Raw genomic sequence first — 16,846 nt, forward strand, 5'->3', positions numbered from 1 at the left:
TTGATAACGACTTTCATCGTGTCTTTTCATTAGCGCCATTATTTTTTAAGGTTTCAAATTAACCCCTAGCTGCTTTATTAATAAAACTAGTGACCTAAAATTTTATAAAATTGCAAATTAAATAACTGAACGCATGAATATGCACTTGCAAATAAATGAGGAAAAAAAAATTTATTATGAAAAACTACTTTATACATAAATATGACCCAAAATCGATTAAAAATTCACAAAAAATATACAACGATATGAAAAACACAGAGGGAACAAGGATATAAGTTAATGAATATTTGTTAATTTCTTAGTAATATGAGATATTTTTACTTAAAAAAAAACACAGAATATTATGAAAAGAAAAAAAATTATTTTAAAAAATGCACAATGAAATGAAAAACACAATGTAACGATCATTTATGAGATTTTAAAAAATATCTACTAATCTCTTCGAATGATAATTGCTTTGTTTCGGGTAGTACAAAGTAACTGAAAACAACACTAAGGAAAGTAAAGGATGCGAAAAACCAATACATGCCGTAATCACCCAAAACATCCCTTAAGCTATCAAAGGATTTGCTAACAGCGAATCCAAATATAGAAAGACAAACAGTTGAGATGGAAAGCACAGTGCTTCGGTACTGCACAGAAATCATTTCAGGTATCATCACAAACGGAATTGAACCAATTCCAAAGGTAAATATGAATAAGTAAGCAGAAAAACACAGTATTGGAACATAGCCCATTACACTATTTCTCACGGGATGATACTCCAGTATATAGCTATAAATACCCAGACAAATTAGCATAAATGATGTCCCAGCACCAGACAATATGTACAGCTTTCTACGACCGAAATTATCGATGACAACACCACACGCGACACTCGCGAAGATTTGCACAGCGGCTAAAATTGTAGCAGCAAGATTGGGATCGATTGTACTACCAGCTCTTTGGAAGATTTCGACAGTGTACGTTATGATTGGTCCAAATCCAGAGGTTGGGAGAAAAAAGAACAAAGCTATAGAAATCAAAAGTGGTTTATAAAGAATAGGGTTTCTGAAGTCCTGCAAAGTAAGTGGCTTGTTCTGTTTCTCAGAGCGAATAACTTCCATAATCTTTTCAATTTCCGCATTGTAGTTAGAACGTTTACCATGGAGGAATTTCAGCCCATTTGCTGCTTCATACAATCTTGACTCTCTGACCAACCACACGGGAGATTCTGGCATGAATGCCATCATGAAAGCAGAGAATACAGTCAGGATGACTACACTAATTGCCAGCCATGACCATCTTAAAACAAGTCCAAGGCTCATTACTAAAAGAATTCCAAGATTATTGAAAAACGGTAAACCGGATGAGAGCATGCCCCGTATGTCTTGGGGAGCTATTTCGGCAACATACGCTGGAATTGCAACAACGTACAATCCAGTGCAAAACCCTGAGATTATTCTTCCTGCACAGATCCATGCAACAGATGATGAATAGGCAATCATAAGCCAGCTTGATGTAAACAAAATGGAAGTTAACATCAAGGCAGTTTTTCTCCCATACCTATGTGTAAAATAACCTGAAAATAAATAAATAAAAAATGAATGATTTAATAAAACATGTGTAATAAGATAAAAACATCTCAGTAAATTGTAAACTTTCAAAATATTAAAATATACAATCAATTATTATACTTATGTATTTTAAAATTTCAGTTCGTTTCAACTTTTCCCACTTTTCTTTTGGTGATTTAATAACTTACCCAAATATAATACTCTGGAAATTAAACTTCCGAAATAGAGTATAATTTTTTTCTGTTTAAAAATTTATTAATATTTTAATTTTTGAATCTTTTAGAGGAAAAACCTAATTCTAGAAACCAAACTCATAAAAAATTACATTGAATGAATGATATATATGAAAACCCAAAGAAATATGCAATTGATTATTATTAATGCTTATAATATTTTTGAAATTTTTAAATGATTACATTTTACTATATTTTAAACATAAGTTGTAAAAAATTGAAGCAATACTTGCAATAAAATTACAACTATGGATTCGCTGCGATTATCATTTGGTGATTAAGATAATACATATGCACACAAAAAAAACTATTACATTTTGAGAAAAGACTCTTTATTTCATTTTGTCTCATTGTTTAATTCTAAAACTGGTCTTGCACATGTAAAACTGGTCTTACACGCTGTAAAAAATTTTAATTATAAAATTTGAATAGAATAAAATTTTACAACACGATTACAGAAAAATTCCGCATATCAGCAATAACTTCAATTCAATTTGCCTTTTAAAATAACAAAAAAAAAAAAAAAAAAAAAAAAAAAAAAATTAAAGTGTTCGTAACGTATACAAATTAAAATTTTAAAAAATAATAGCTAAACGCAGCTTAAATTTCTAAAACAGGAAATAAATGAAGAATATATACCAAAAAATAAGACTTATTTTAATTTCTTTACATTATTTGTTAGTATTAATTTCATGTTGATTATAAATAACTTTTATTTTGAGAAAATATATGCTTACAGGTTGATTAATTACAAACATAGAACATATAATTATTTTAAATATAATCTATCTTCCTTTATAATTATTGATTCGAGATTTTTTAATTAATTTATGGACTAGTCTAAATCAAAAATGATTTTCTCTTATAAGTGAAATTTCCTCAATTAAAATGGAATAAAACATCAAAAAATAAAAATAAAAAAACATATTCACCTTATTGTTGACAGAAAAATAATTTTTTTTCTTGAATAAAATAATAAACAATGGTTCAATTTTTTTAAAAAAATACATATTGTCTCCACCTAACTATCTTTTCAATTTTGATAGAAAATGCAAATCGTCAATACAAAAATATTTTATTAATGTTCAATCACTTTTAACCGTAGACTATATAAATTATATTTCACTTATATATTCTCCTTGAATTTATATTATTTGCTCAAAATGTTCCTACAATTTTGAAAGCGGTTAAAGAGCTTATTGTGAGCTTTGTTAACTTAAGCTTTAAATGTAGAAGATATTTACCCAGGAAAGTGAAAAAAGGAAACATTGAAATATAATTTTTTTTCTCTACAGAAGAAATATAAATTAATGCATATACACATCATTATAGCACTATACAGCATAAGTTAAATATTTGATTTGCAACTTAAATGCAAATAGTTATAAAAATATGCATTAATACATTAATAATAATAGACTTACCGCCCAAGGCATTAGCAGGAATTCCTCCAAGCAATGTCAAGCTACCCATCCAAGTTATATCGTCTTCCGTTATATGCTGCATACGACTTCCCGGTTTTCTCATATCCATAGTTGCTGGGGCAGTGTACGATACGGTCATACCCATGGTCAAAATGAATAAGTAAGCCGATATACAGGCCAGATATATTTTCCCATAGCCATAGCCCGAAACGGGCTCTGGCGGTTCATTGGTTTCCACTGAGCTCATAGTTCTTAGCTTTTCGGGAGAACACGATGCCATATTAATTACAATTAAACATGAAATTAATCCCACAAAAGCAGCTTTAATGTGAGCTGAGGGTACCACGATTTAATCACCTTTGAATTTCAAAATAATTTTTCTTGGATTAAAATTATTAATTTTTTAACAAATCGAAAAAAGTATCGACTCTGGCGGAAAATAGCAAAAAAGGGCTATGTCAAAATTTCGTCACTTCTATTGTTTAAGAGGAAAGTTATCGCATACAGTGAAGAACAGTTATCTTAAACAGGCACGCAAAATATAGATAGCGAACAAAGAAAGGGTAATCTAAAATGAAACGAAATTATTTTGTTCGCACAGATTAGCATTCCAAATAGTGAATGCATTGGTTACAAGATGTGTGAGATAATCACGATAAAATTAGAAATTTAAATCAGAAGAACAAAACAAATGACAAAGCGTAATTAGAATAAAATGGTTCATTTTAAGTACGTCGTTCAATTCACTGAAAATTTGCTATTTAAAACCAGAATTATTTCACAGACTCAATCAAATCGGTGGCATAAATATCGTCTACGTTTATTGCGCCAACATAAGTTGTTAGTGAAATAATTGCACTAACATTACCAAAGTAATTGCTAACAATGTAAACAAAATTAGTTAAAATACTATGAATCATTTATGCCATCAATCGATCTCTTACGTAAAAAAACAAGGTAATATTGAAAAATTAAGTTAAAACTAAAAGGGCAAATCGTGCAGAATCCCTAGTTATTTTATTAACTGAAAACTTTGCTTTTATAACTATTACTTTTGGTCTACTCCCTTAATAAAATAATCCTATTTTATACTTTGAATTTAATACAGTTTTGTCACGATTTCACAGTTAACGAAAAAAAAATTGCAAATTATAACAAAGAAATAAAATACACGCATTTGAAAAATTGAAATAAAATTCCAATGAGTTTATTTCAAATTTCTAAGGGTAAAGGAAAATTTTCGAATGAAATAATGTTAAGGTAAAGAAAGAAGAAAATTTTGTTCGTTTCTTCTGTTTAAAACTATAATTTCTAGCTGAATAAAATTATTGTTAATTACAGATTAATAATTATACAGTTGGACTTCTATTTAACGAACTTTCGAGGAACTTCTATTTAAAGAACTTTATTTTTTTTCGAGGAACCAAGAACATTTTGGAAATTTCTTCGTAAAATAACTTCCAAATAGAGAAGCGAATTTTCTATTCAACGAACTTTTCTTTGAGAGCCACTTTCCTTATTTCTTAAAATATTTCAGAAGATTTCACACTTGTTAATGCATTTTATGGAAGGAATGATCTTGAATTGATTTTCGCAGCTACTTAACTTTTAGAGAAAGCAGTAAAATCTCTACCCTTTTTAGTTTGCATGTCGTACAGGAATCCATGCAAAAAATCAATTTACGAGAAAGCATAATAGAAATTTCTTTGGTGATGTTACAAATCATACTATTTGTAACAGCTTTCTTAAAGCTGGATTCATAGTCAGCGGAAAGTGCGGAGGACCAGGATGATATTCCTTTAGAAGAACTTAAAAAAATGTGGGTACAGCTAAGGAAGAACCACGAAATTGACGATGATGTACTGATTAATGAATGTCTTTTTATTGATTCTGAAGCTGCAACCACAGAAACATTAACTGAATCGGATTTTTTGGACAGTATGGAAGAAAAAAAACAATACAGCAATAAATTGTGAGGAAGTCGAAAAAGATGAAGACAGATATGATGAAGAAATCACCATACCGCCATATGATGAAATGTCAAAATCATTTGAAACAATTCGATAGCAGATAATTTACAAGAGTAAGGTGTATCAATTGCTATTTCAATTATGTCTAGTGTTTAAAAATTTAAAACCTGTTTTGTGTTATTTAAGTATTCAAAAGGGAGATTTTCTATTAAACGAATTATCCATATAACGAACTTTTTATCAGGATTTAGTGACTTCGTTAAATAGAGGTCCGATTGTATACTAGCATATATTTATATTTTTTAGTGCTAACTAATGTTATAAATGTATTATAAAAATTTCATATTATAATCACAACTAATACCCAACGTTTGCAACAGTTTAAATTTATTTGTGACGGTTGTTATAGCATAAACTCAACCCTGGCTCATACTATTATTTATCTCAATAGAAACAAATGGTAGTGAGCGCATTAATTAAACACATAGTTTGAAGGGGGGGGAACAGTTTACTCGCTGTGGGAACATTAATTCAATTAGTATTTAGTAAACATTCGATATTTTCTCTCTTTGATTTAAGAACCAATTTTATTCCTGTTAGCATAAAAGGTTTTTAGAGTTTTTGACTATTTCTTCATCTCTAATCCATACTTGAATCAAAGAACAAAATAAAATATTTTTCGCTCCACAATTCACTTTTACGAACATTTCGCCTGAAAACACCCATAGTTTCTCTTTCAGATAAAGATACAGAGTGTTTGAGCAAAGCGTTAAGTGATAGAGCCCTCGCTTTCCAATTAGGTGAACCAGGTTCGAATCCCAGCAATGGCTGGTCGATGCGAATTCTGCACCCAGCTCGCCCCGACCACTAAGCTGATGTAAAATATCCTCAGACGGATCATGGGTTAGAATCTCCTTAGACCATGAGAGGTTACCGTAATGACTAACCGTGAGAGGTTTTCGAGGTTTTCTTCTCCATGTAACGTAAATGCGGGTTAATTTCATTTTAAAGTCCTCCACGAAGACTAGCTAGTCACAATACTTGATCAAGAAGCTCCCTTGCCTTCAGGATATGCTACTGAGTTGAACATTTGTAGTTAAGAAGGTGGGAACCTGGGAACACCGCGTGCCGTTAGCATACGTCTTTAGCCCTGATGGCTCAGGGGATAGAGCGCTTGCCTCCCAATGAGGTGAACCCGGTTCAAATCCAAGCGATGGCTGGTCGATACGAATTCCGCACACAGCTCGCACCGACCACAGTGCTGACGAAAATATACTCAGTTGTAGTCCCATGGGTTAGACTCCTTTTGATGTCGAGCTAACCTTGGGAAGTTTCGTGGTTATCCTTTTTATACAACGCAAATGCGGGTTAGTTCCATCAAATAGTCTTCTACGAAGCCAAATTTCTCCCAAAACGTGATCCAGAATTTCTTTTTTCTTCTAATTTGTGTTCAAAATTACAAGGCAATGGAATTGAACATAAACTCAAAGTCTGGTCGGCTGTTCAAGGATGTTTATAAGATAAAATATAACTAGTCATTGCATTTTTGGAACTATTAAAAGGATGCAAGTCATTTTTGAAAGAAAACTCTTGTTTAACAGTGCTCGCCTTTTTTTCTGCTATTATTTTCTTGTATCGGTCGCTGTTCATTATTTTTTCACAAGAACGAGTGGTCCTACGCCATCATATGAAAAACAACTTTAAATATTTTCTTTACCTTAACCCTTTGCTAACGACTGGTAAAACTGATGATATCAGACGCAGTAAGCAAAATGTTAAGTTAGAAAATGCGAAAATTTACCGTCGGATCAATTACTATACTCGCTACATTAGTTACTTCTTACTTTACAATTCCAGGTTATGTTATCTACCATAATTTTCCTTACATATTTACTGAACATTTACATAAACCATATTACCAAAATATCACCTATCCAGTTCAAGAAATAAATTATTACAACATAAAATCAGTTATTAACAATGAGAATGCAAAACATATTTTATATATCTCATAAGAAAAAATACGAAGAAAAAATTTAGGATCAGAGAATTTTCAAAAATACATTACACATAAATATTTACATAAACATAACAGAGTTAACATCATTTGACAGTCGTCAAATCAGTCATTTGACAATCACGTTTCTTAGAAAATGATTTACTGATATCCTCAAAAGACTTATTCTTTGTTTCTGGCAGTATGAAATAACCAAATGGAACGCTACATAGAGACAAAAATCCATAAGTCCAATATACACCATGATCTCCGACCAATGATCGCAAACCATCATACGATTTGTTAGAAGAAAACGCAAAAAATGAAATTACAACAGTTGATATGGCAAGGACAGTGCTTCGAAACTGGACCGACACCATTTCAGGAATCATAACAAACGGTATTGGACCCATCCCTATATTAAATACAAAAGCATAAATAGCAAAGCACACTAAAGGTATATAGCCTATCGCGCCTTGGGTCACTGGTTGGTGTTTCATAGCAAAGCTGTAAGCACCTAAGCAAATTAGCATAATTGATGTTGCTGAGGCAGACATAATATAAAGTTTTCTGCGGCCATATTTATCGATTATTAGACTGCAGGAAACAGCAGCCACTATTTGTATGGCTGACAAAATTATTGCGGCGACATTTGGATCAAGTGCGCTACCGAGTCTTTGAAAAATTTCGACAGTATAAGCTAAAATGGGTCCTGAGCCAGATGCTGTCCAAAAGAACATTAAAGCAACCGAAATTGAAAGAGGTTTGTAAAAGGTCGGATTTTTTAAATCTTGCAACGTGATTGGTACGTTTTGTTGCTCGTTGCGGAGCGTCTCAGCTATTTGTTGCACTTCTTTCTTGTAGGGAAAATGCTTACCACGGAAGAATTTCAGACCATGGGCTGCTTCCTCCAGTCTTGATTCTCGCACTAACCACACGGGAGATTCTGGCATAAAGACCATCATACATGCGGAACATACTGTTAAGATGACGATACTTATGGCCAACCATGACCATCTTAAAACAAGTCCAAGGCACATTACAAGAAATATTCCAAGAGTATTAAATAATGGTAGACCGGATGAGAGCATTCCCCGTTTATTTTGGGGAGCAATTTCGGCCACATACGCTGGAACGGCAACAACATACAATCCAGTGCAAAATCCTGAAATTATTCTTCCAGCACATATCCACGCAACTGAAGAGGCGTAAGCTATCATCAACCAGCTTGATGTAAACAAAATAGAAGTCAACATCAATACGGTCTTTCTTCCATATTTTTGAGAAAAATAACCTGTAAAAACGTAAACAAATTTTAAGTGAATGAACAAAGCAGGAATGCTATAAACAGTTTTAAGTCACCAGTTCATAATTTTTTTACAAAAACAAAGCAATTATGTTTATTTATTTCCATTTGTAAAGCTATTTTTAAATAAAAATGAGTAATAAAATGCCTACATTGAATGTTTACAGCCTACGCAAGAGCAGAGTTATATCTAATACTTTGAAACACAACTTTTGATTAGTACAAATGTACTACGGGTACCATAAAAAAAATTTATTATTTAAATTATTGCCATTTTTTTAAATAACGAATAATTTTATCTTGTAAACTAAAATTGTACGAAAATGGAAACTTAGTCAAACATCAAATTATGTATAAAGACCTACATAATGGAAAGAAAATTATTAGCAGCATCTAATATTTTCTCCATGATATAGATATAAAATACTTTGCAGGGACATTTACGTAAATAGGTACACTTCAAATATAAGTTGTTCTGAAGGGACTCTTTTTGTTCTACGATATATATCGTGGTTTTGAGTACTATTCGCTTTAGGGAAAATTTATATTATAAGCTGAACACCAATTTGAAATTCTTGTAAAAAATATCCATCTTTGTTTGTTTGTATTCCTAAGTTTTCTAAAGCTTGCAGAAAGTTATAAAAAAAATTGTCTATTAAATTCGTTTTGAAATTTCTTGAAAATTAAAAAGTTTGCTGATAAAAAAAAAATTTTTTTTCAAAGCTAAATATTTTTACTGAACATTTTAGATTTCTCGAGAATGACTTATACGATTTCCCTTACATTTTACCGTATCATATAATCCTATTCTAAAACCAACATTATCGCAAAATGGCCATTTTGGATAAATAACAGAAAGTTTAAGTCGGTTTAATTATTTTTTTAAAAAAATAAATAAATAAAACAGTTGTTAAAACTAAGCAAATTTATAAAAAATCGTTATCACTATTGTGGATGAAAAATTATAATTTAAAGATGGTCTGCACAAAACAAGTTTCCATTCATTTAAAAGTTAATAAAATAATATAATAAAAGAAAATAAACAAAATCTACATACCACCTAAAATATTTGCAGGTACACCCCCAAGCATACTCAGGCTACCGATCCAAGTTATCTCATCGTCAGTTATGTGCTGCATCCTACTCCCTGGCCTTCTCATATCCATGGATGCTGGTGCAGTGTACGAAATAGTCATCCCCATGGACAATATGTACAAATACGAAGCAACACACGCCACATAGATCTTCCAGCTAGTGACAACTATTTCAGAAGTTTGTATTGCGTCACATTCAACTGAAACCGGCTGTAATTTTTTAGGTTCCGGGGACGTCATTTCGAATTTGGAAATCAACTTTTCAAACAATAAGATAGTTCAACAGTCGACGTCGAAACATAATATGACCTACTACATTTTCCTACATTCCAGCAGACATTTATAAAACATTTCCCTTGCTTGTAGTTTGAAAACCAAACACGAAGAGAGTAAATGAATAATTTAAATAAGACAATATTTTAAACAACTCAAAGTTATTGCACGGAACTATTATGGGAAATACAAGGCTTATCTTAAATGAATAGGTATAAACAAAAGATTGATAATAAACAAAAGTAAGATAACCAAAAATCATAATACAAAGGAAAGTGTCAATGTTAAAAACTATAGTTTTATCAGTTTAAAAAAAAACGCGATTAAAAAAATTCAAATTTACTGTGAGTGTAAAACAACGAAGACTAAAAATATGGGGAAGTTATTATTGGTAGTAATATTTTTGCGCAATAACTACATTTACTGCTTAAACCTACTCAATTTCAAACAAATAAGTTTTCAAATAAAAATAAAAAAAACCGTATACGATTACAAAAATTAGAAACTTTTGTTTTCTTTAAGTAGAAATTTTATTAATTAATGTCCACAATTTAACAGTTAAAGACTAAGATGCCTTAGCCTAAGTTGAAAATGTACTGTTGTGTATTTTTATTAAACAAGATACGGAACTACAGCGACATTGTTATATAGGTTGCCAAATCAATTTTAATTGATACATTCTAGATCCTGTATGTATCAGGTATGTGTTTAATCAATAAAAAATATCTCTCTTAGAGTCTTAGATCTGAAAAATCGTCAACACATTTGATAAATATTTTTAACTGTTAAATTTCAGTAAATTTCCTTTCTGGATAAAAAAAAAAAAAAAGAATTTTGACACTTATTTTGAGATTAAATTATGCTCTTTTATGACACAAAAGTAACTTTTTTTTATGAAAGATAAAAGAGTTATAAAACTCATTTTGAATTTAAAGTATGCTTTTGTGACACGAAAATAACTTCTGTTTCATGGAAGGTAAATGAATTGTAAAACTCCTTTTAAGTTTAAAGCATGTTTATGTGACACAAAAGTAATTTTTGCTTTAGTTGTGCACCTTATGAAACCCAATATATGTTCTAAAGTGCTATTTGCAATCATATTTTAAATTATTCATAAAATAACAAATATATCCGTAAAAAAATTTTTTTGCTGTCAAACCGTTAAAAAAGCTTCAAATATTAAATTATAAAATAGAAAAAAATTAAAAACTGGGCATTTCTGTGAATATTAAAATAACAGAAATTATATGCGTCATTCCATTAAACTTTACAAATAGACATCAGAATCTCAATGTTTCAAAAATTTTAGATTTTGAAAGGACAAACTTATGTTGCAATAAGTTGCAAAACACTAAAATGATTTATAAGTTAAACTTTTTTTCAAATCAATTGAAAAATAAATTGACCCTCTTTATTTCATCAAGACGCATCCGAGACGCTTCAAACATTTCATAACTTAAGAGAGTAAGCAAAAATTAATAATAAAAGTAATCAAATAAAAATTATTTTAATCTGAATAAAAGGAATACAGAAGACACGAGAATTTGAAATGCAGACACCCAAGACATTAAAAAGAGTATTTTTTTCCTAAAATAAGAATAAGGCTTTTTTTTATTACAGATCCCAATTAAAATTCAATTATGAATTCCCCAAGAACAAAATATGCCAATGAAATCATAACCTAAGCAACATATCCCTATCTATCAACTTAAGTATAAAAAAAACTCCCTATTACTGTAATTACTATAATAACAAAGATAACATCTTTCTTTCGTGTGAAGAGAATACCAAATAAAAGATAAGAGGAGAAAGGATAAGGAAGAGGAAATTCCAGGGGAGTGGGAGAGAATCGATGTCCCCACTCTTCTCCTTCCTCTCTCTTATACACCCCCCACATGTCCTGGAACGCACCGCACTGCGCCACGTGATGCAGAGGATGAGTCATCCTCCAGGACAACCCCTCTGCTATCGAACGGCCAGGGGTGTACAGGCATTCCGATACTCCAGAGGAATAATGGGGGCATTTTTCTCACAATCCCTTCAATAATGGCATCTCTTCCCCCCTACCTCATTCATACTATAGGCGGTAGTGATTTCAAAAATATTCACGATAAGCGCCCTTGAAATTTTTATTAAATTTCATTCTGATTTGAGCTCTTTCTTTTTCGAAGACAACCAAGAACTCAGACAAAATATCATTTATTTTTGTTGTAACTTTAGGTTAAAGTTATCGACAGTGGAGAATATTCCAGCAGAAGAATCGATCCCAAATGGAATAAATGGAAAAATTACATTTCTACTTTTGTTGTTAAAACGGTCTTAAATATGTTCAGATGCTAGCAAGTACTGTAAAAACCTGAATTATTCGACTTAATTTAATGGAATGTGAGTCGAAAATGATTTTTTTAATGAACTTTACTGAGAAATACCGAAATCGGAGATAGCGGACATCTGCAGATAACAATTGCGTAACATCTTTGGTGAGTGCCAGGAATATTTCTTGATTCCGATATTTAATATATTCACTGAGAAAAATCGAAACTGGAGATGGCCGACATTCACCAGTAAAATTACCTAGTTTCGTTGTTGAATGTCCGGAATGTTTTCGAATTTAATATTTAATATATTTACAGAGAAAAATCGAAACTGGAGATGGCCGACATTCACCGATAAAAATTACATAGCCTCTTTTTGAATGCCCGAAATGCTTCTTGATTTTAATATTTGATATATTTACTGAAAAAAACTGAAACTGGAGATGGCCGACATTCACCGGTAAAATTATACAGCTTCTTTGGTGAGCGTCCGGAATGACTTTCGATTTTGTTTACAGAGAAAACTCGAGATAGGCAACATTCACGGGTGAGCCTCTTTGACAAAAAGCTCACCAGAATGTTTTCCTGATTTTAATATTTATTTGACATTAAAAATAACCAATAAAAATTGGTTAAGAAAAACGTTTGAAAGGGGAATACCGGACAATATATACCAGGTTATGGCCAACACATCCTTGTCGGATCAATATTCCGATTTTTCCGGTAACTATTAATAATAACCACGTCTAATGGTTAATGCGTTAAAAATATGCTGGCAAATATTCCCAACAAAGATGTGCAAGATAGCTAAGGGTCATTGCCTAGTTTTCACTTGCCCGGTATTCCCTGTATTTATTTTTTTCCTAATAGGATAATTTTATCATCAAATAAACAAACATCAAAAAACGTTCCGGTAATTCATCAAGAAATTTTGGGATTGTTGACATTCATCGATTAATGTCGACAATCAAATAAATTTCAATATTTTCAACCAACTATGTAAATAGTTATTCAGAAAATGATTTAACACATTTTACAAGACTTTTAAAAGTAAATATATGAAACGTTTTGATAAAAAGCCAGAAAAAAATTATTGAAAAGTATGTTGGATACAATAAATTCAACGCTTTCGTTTACAAATATATATATATATATATATAAGGAGGCTCCGCCCCCTGCTCGTTCCTCGAACCAACCCCNTATATATATATATTAATTTGTTTCAGGCCAAGATTTCGTGAAATCCTTTAAGAAAAATGCGTTTTTGATAATTATCAAATGGGTTTAAGTGTTGTTTGTATGCAGGTAAATTTCATATGGTCTATTTTTATTTATTATTTTATTTTCATTTCTTGATTTTTCTTTTTCTTCTTAATCTTCGAAATTTCAAAATAAAATGGTTTAAATAAAGAAATAAAAATATCTATTCACATATATGTAAGATCATAAATATATCGATTCCTGGATGAGTTTAAATTTTTTTCTAAAAAATATACATTTTCGAAGTCTTAATATTTGAAATTCGATGGAAAAAATTATAAATCTCAGATTCCACAATTTTAAAGATATCATTTTTATTCAGTAAAGAATTTCTTTATTTCAAAATCTAAAGTTCAACACATATAAAGCTCTTATTTTCCTTTTTCATAAAGGGAAAAAAAAGGGGGGAATAGCGTGATAAGGTACATAAAAGAGAATGAGCAAGAAAAATAGGTCAGCATTTTTTAAATCGATTTGAAAGATACAGGGAAAAATAGCTTGAAATATTCCGTAACCAGTTTTGCGAAAAAACTTCAATACTTACGAATTGCATTTGTATATGTTTCCAAGATTATAAAAACAGTTTTGTTGGAGCAAAAGAGTTTTGCGCTGCAGGCACGAAATTATTTTCATAAGTACCAGCAAAAACGGGAAACGGCAGATGGGTAGCGATTCACTTTTTTTTTTCAGAACTATTAGATTTTTTTTTTTTTTTTTGAAAAAAGGTACATACAAAAAGATATTTTCTTCTTTATTGCAAAAATAATGTAATTTAGTAAAATTATTAAACAAAATAATAAATAAGAAGGTAAATAAAAAATTTTTGATAAAATTTATGTAATATAAATAATTCCTTTAGCAAAATTAGAGAAAATAATTTTAATTTTATATGGACCCTCCTCAGCATACATGAAACTAATTTCACATAATAAAAAAACATTCATTTAAACAGCTTTATGCAGTGGTTCTCAAAAGGTATCCCTTGGATTCCTATGATTCTGCATTGCGAAAAAACTTTCATACCTAAAAATTGCATTTGTATATGTTTCCAAGATTATAAAAACAGTTTCGTTGAAGCAAATGAGTTTTGCGCTGCAGGCACGAAATTATTTTCATAAGTACCAGCAAAAACGGGAAACGGCAGATGGGTAACGATTCACTTTTTCTTTTTTCAGAATTATTAGATTTTTTTTTTAAAGGTACATACATACACAAAAATATTTTTTACTTTATTGCAAAAATAATGTATTTTAGTAAAATTAATAAACGAAATAAAAAATAAAAAGGTAAATAAAAATTTATTGATGAAATTCATGTAATATAAATAATCCCTTTAGCAAAATTGGGGAAAATAATTTTAATTCTATATGAACCCTCCTTGGCATAAATGAAACTAATTTCACATAATAAAAACACACATTTAAACAGTATTATGCAGTGGTTCTTAAAAGGTGTCCCTTGGATTCCTATGATTCTGTATAAGAGTCACAAAGTTTCCGAGAGTTTGGATTTTTCATAGCCAATTTTTCAAACATTTCATCATAAACTAATTTATAATTTTTACTTTGAAATTATGCATAGACAAATATATTTTTTTCTTTATTGCAAAAATAACGTAATTTAGTAAAATTAATAAACAAAATAATAAATAAGAAGGTAAATAAAAAATTTTTGATAAAATTTATGCAATATAAATAATTCCTTTAGAAAAATTGGAGAAAATAATTTTAATTTTATATGGCCCCTCCTCTGCATTCATGAAACTAATTTCACATAATAAAAACACACATTTAAACAGTTTTATGCAGTAGTTCTCAAAAGGTGCCCGTTGGATTCCTATGATTCTGTATTAGAGTCACAAAGTTTCCGAGAGTTTGGATTTATTACATTTTAAACATTTCATCATAAACTAATTTATAATTTTTACTTTGAAATTACTCTAAGACTAATTTATAATTTTTGAAAAATCGACCTATTTTAATTTTCAGTCATAAGAGTGCATGGCTGCAAAAAATTATAATTTGACTGAGATTAGATTTTCCGAAACTTATCTCAACGAAAAGTTCGAAAAGTCTTCAATATAAACTTTATTTCTCCAAAACTAACTCGAAATTTAAATAAGTCCAGGCGACTTACTCATTTTTTGGCATAAGAATACATGGCTGCAAATTATTTTATCCGAGTCCTTATTTGAGCTGAAAGTTGAGTTATGTTTGTATGAAGCCGAAGTTCGCCAACTATTTCCTTAAACATTCACTAAATATAGACAGAAACACACAGAACAAGAGTTAAGAATAAGCAAGTTCTGACCAACGGACTATTATATTGGTTAGACCAGATTATCAAATATTGAAGGGGTATTTTCTATAATCTTAAAGTATTAAATATTAACTAGGAGGCTTCGCGTGCTCTTGCGCGCCGAAGCCTATCAATTAAAAATGAAAACTGTTGCCAAAGCGAGAAAAGAAATATCATCGGTTTTATTGATACATACGTACGTATTAGCGTTTTATATAATACTAGGAGGCTTAGCCCCCTGCTCGCTGGCGCTCGCCAACCCCCGGAACTGCTTTCACAGTTCATTTCGGATTGCTTCGCAATCCAATGCTCGCTCATTGGATACGTTCTTAACGTCTAGCTTTTGTATACTTTTTTGAACACTGAAGTTCCGAAAATTTTTCACTGTAGAAAATTCTAAATCTGTGCATTTCAATATTAATTTGAAATTGCAAACATTTCACATATTTTTCTTAATCACGCTATTCTAAATTTCAGTTGTTGAGAAAAGTAACTGTTGTAAGTTTTGTTTTAAAGCCTTTCCCACCAGAGGGCTAAAACCATGTGTTGTAAAACAATATGAAATAGTACTGAACGCCGGATGTAAAGCATCGGCTTCGATGAAGATAATTTTGTGAGAATTTTTTTGATAATTCGGTGAGAATTCACCCGATTAGACGTATGATGTTGTATCTTGCGCGCCGAAGCCTATCAATTAAAAATGAAAACTGTTGCCAGAGCGAGAAAAGAAATATCATCGGTTTTATTGATACATACGTACGTATTAGCGTTTTATATAATATAGAAGATAGATACTAATCAATAAGTAGACGCGTGTAGGCAAACGCACGACACACGTAATCATTTAAACATTTCCCCACTGTTAGTAGAATATTATAAATTTAAGCTTAGAAATTTGGCTTTAGTGGCCTAAAAAATTCATGATTCCCCCTGTTACAATGCTCTCTTATTGTCGAGAAAGTTATAATAGCCCTTTCCTAAGTTAAATCTTTCATAAGTAACAGAAAAAATAAATGCGTGTAATATTACGAGTTTTCAGCCCTTTTAATAAAAGAACGTACTATCTTTAAAATCCTGCTCCGTAATAAAATGAAAAATAAAATTCAAAAATTTGCAATGAT

General features: G+C 30.7%; 3 protein-coding genes across 4 annotated transcripts in view; all 3 read right to left on the reverse strand.

The window, feature by feature from the left end:
- The window catches only part of LOC110282861 (SH2 domain-containing adapter heavyweight), a 322,281-nt gene that overhangs the window by 132,471 nt on the left and 172,964 nt on the right, over nucleotides 1-16,846 (reverse strand). The gene's annotated exons all lie outside the window — the stretch shown is intronic.
- LOC107452282 (facilitated trehalose transporter Tret1) lies at nucleotides 153-6,720 on the reverse strand. Its single transcript, XM_016068642.4, has 2 exons — nucleotides 3,214-6,720; nucleotides 153-1,561 (listed from the first exon to the last, which is right to left on the reverse strand). The coding sequence occupies exons 1-2, from the start codon at nucleotides 3,491-3,493 to the stop codon at nucleotides 405-407; spliced, it is 1,437 nt and encodes a 478-aa protein (XP_015924128.1). The 5' UTR covers nucleotides 3,494-6,720; the 3' UTR covers nucleotides 153-404.
- Nucleotides 7,165-10,042, reverse strand: LOC107452280 (facilitated trehalose transporter Tret1). Its single transcript, XM_016068639.3, has 2 exons — nucleotides 9,543-10,042; nucleotides 7,165-8,473 (listed from the first exon to the last, which is right to left on the reverse strand). Exons 1-2 carry the CDS (start codon nucleotides 9,817-9,819, stop codon nucleotides 7,287-7,289), a joined length of 1,464 nt encoding a protein of 487 aa, XP_015924125.1. The 5' UTR covers nucleotides 9,820-10,042; the 3' UTR covers nucleotides 7,165-7,286.

The sequence above is a fragment of the Parasteatoda tepidariorum genome, chromosome 7 (assembly GCF_043381705.1).
Source record: "Parasteatoda tepidariorum isolate YZ-2023 chromosome 7, CAS_Ptep_4.0, whole genome shotgun sequence".
In the NCBI taxonomy this organism is placed as follows: Eukaryota; Metazoa; Arthropoda; class Arachnida; order Araneae; family Theridiidae; genus Parasteatoda; species Parasteatoda tepidariorum.

What these genes read in the sequence shown, in the direction of transcription:
- LOC107452280 (XM_016068639.3), bottom strand. Translation starts at nt 9,819, where the DNA reads ATGACGTCCCCGGAACCTAAAAAATTACAGCCGGTTTCAGTTGAATGT. An exon ending in ACCTGCAAATATTTTAGGTG is followed by an intron (nt 8,474 to 9,542) that starts GTATGTAGATTT and finishes ACGTTTTTACAG; the next exon opens with GTTATTTTTCTCAAAAATAT.
- LOC107452282 (XM_016068642.4), bottom strand. Translation starts at nt 3,493, where the DNA reads ATGGCATCGTGTTCTCCCGAAAAGCTAAGAACTATGAGCTCAGTGGAA. An exon ending in TCCTGCTAATGCCTTGGGCG is followed by an intron (nt 1,562 to 3,213) that starts GTAAGTCTATTA and finishes ATTTATTTTCAG; the next exon opens with GTTATTTTACACATAGGTAT.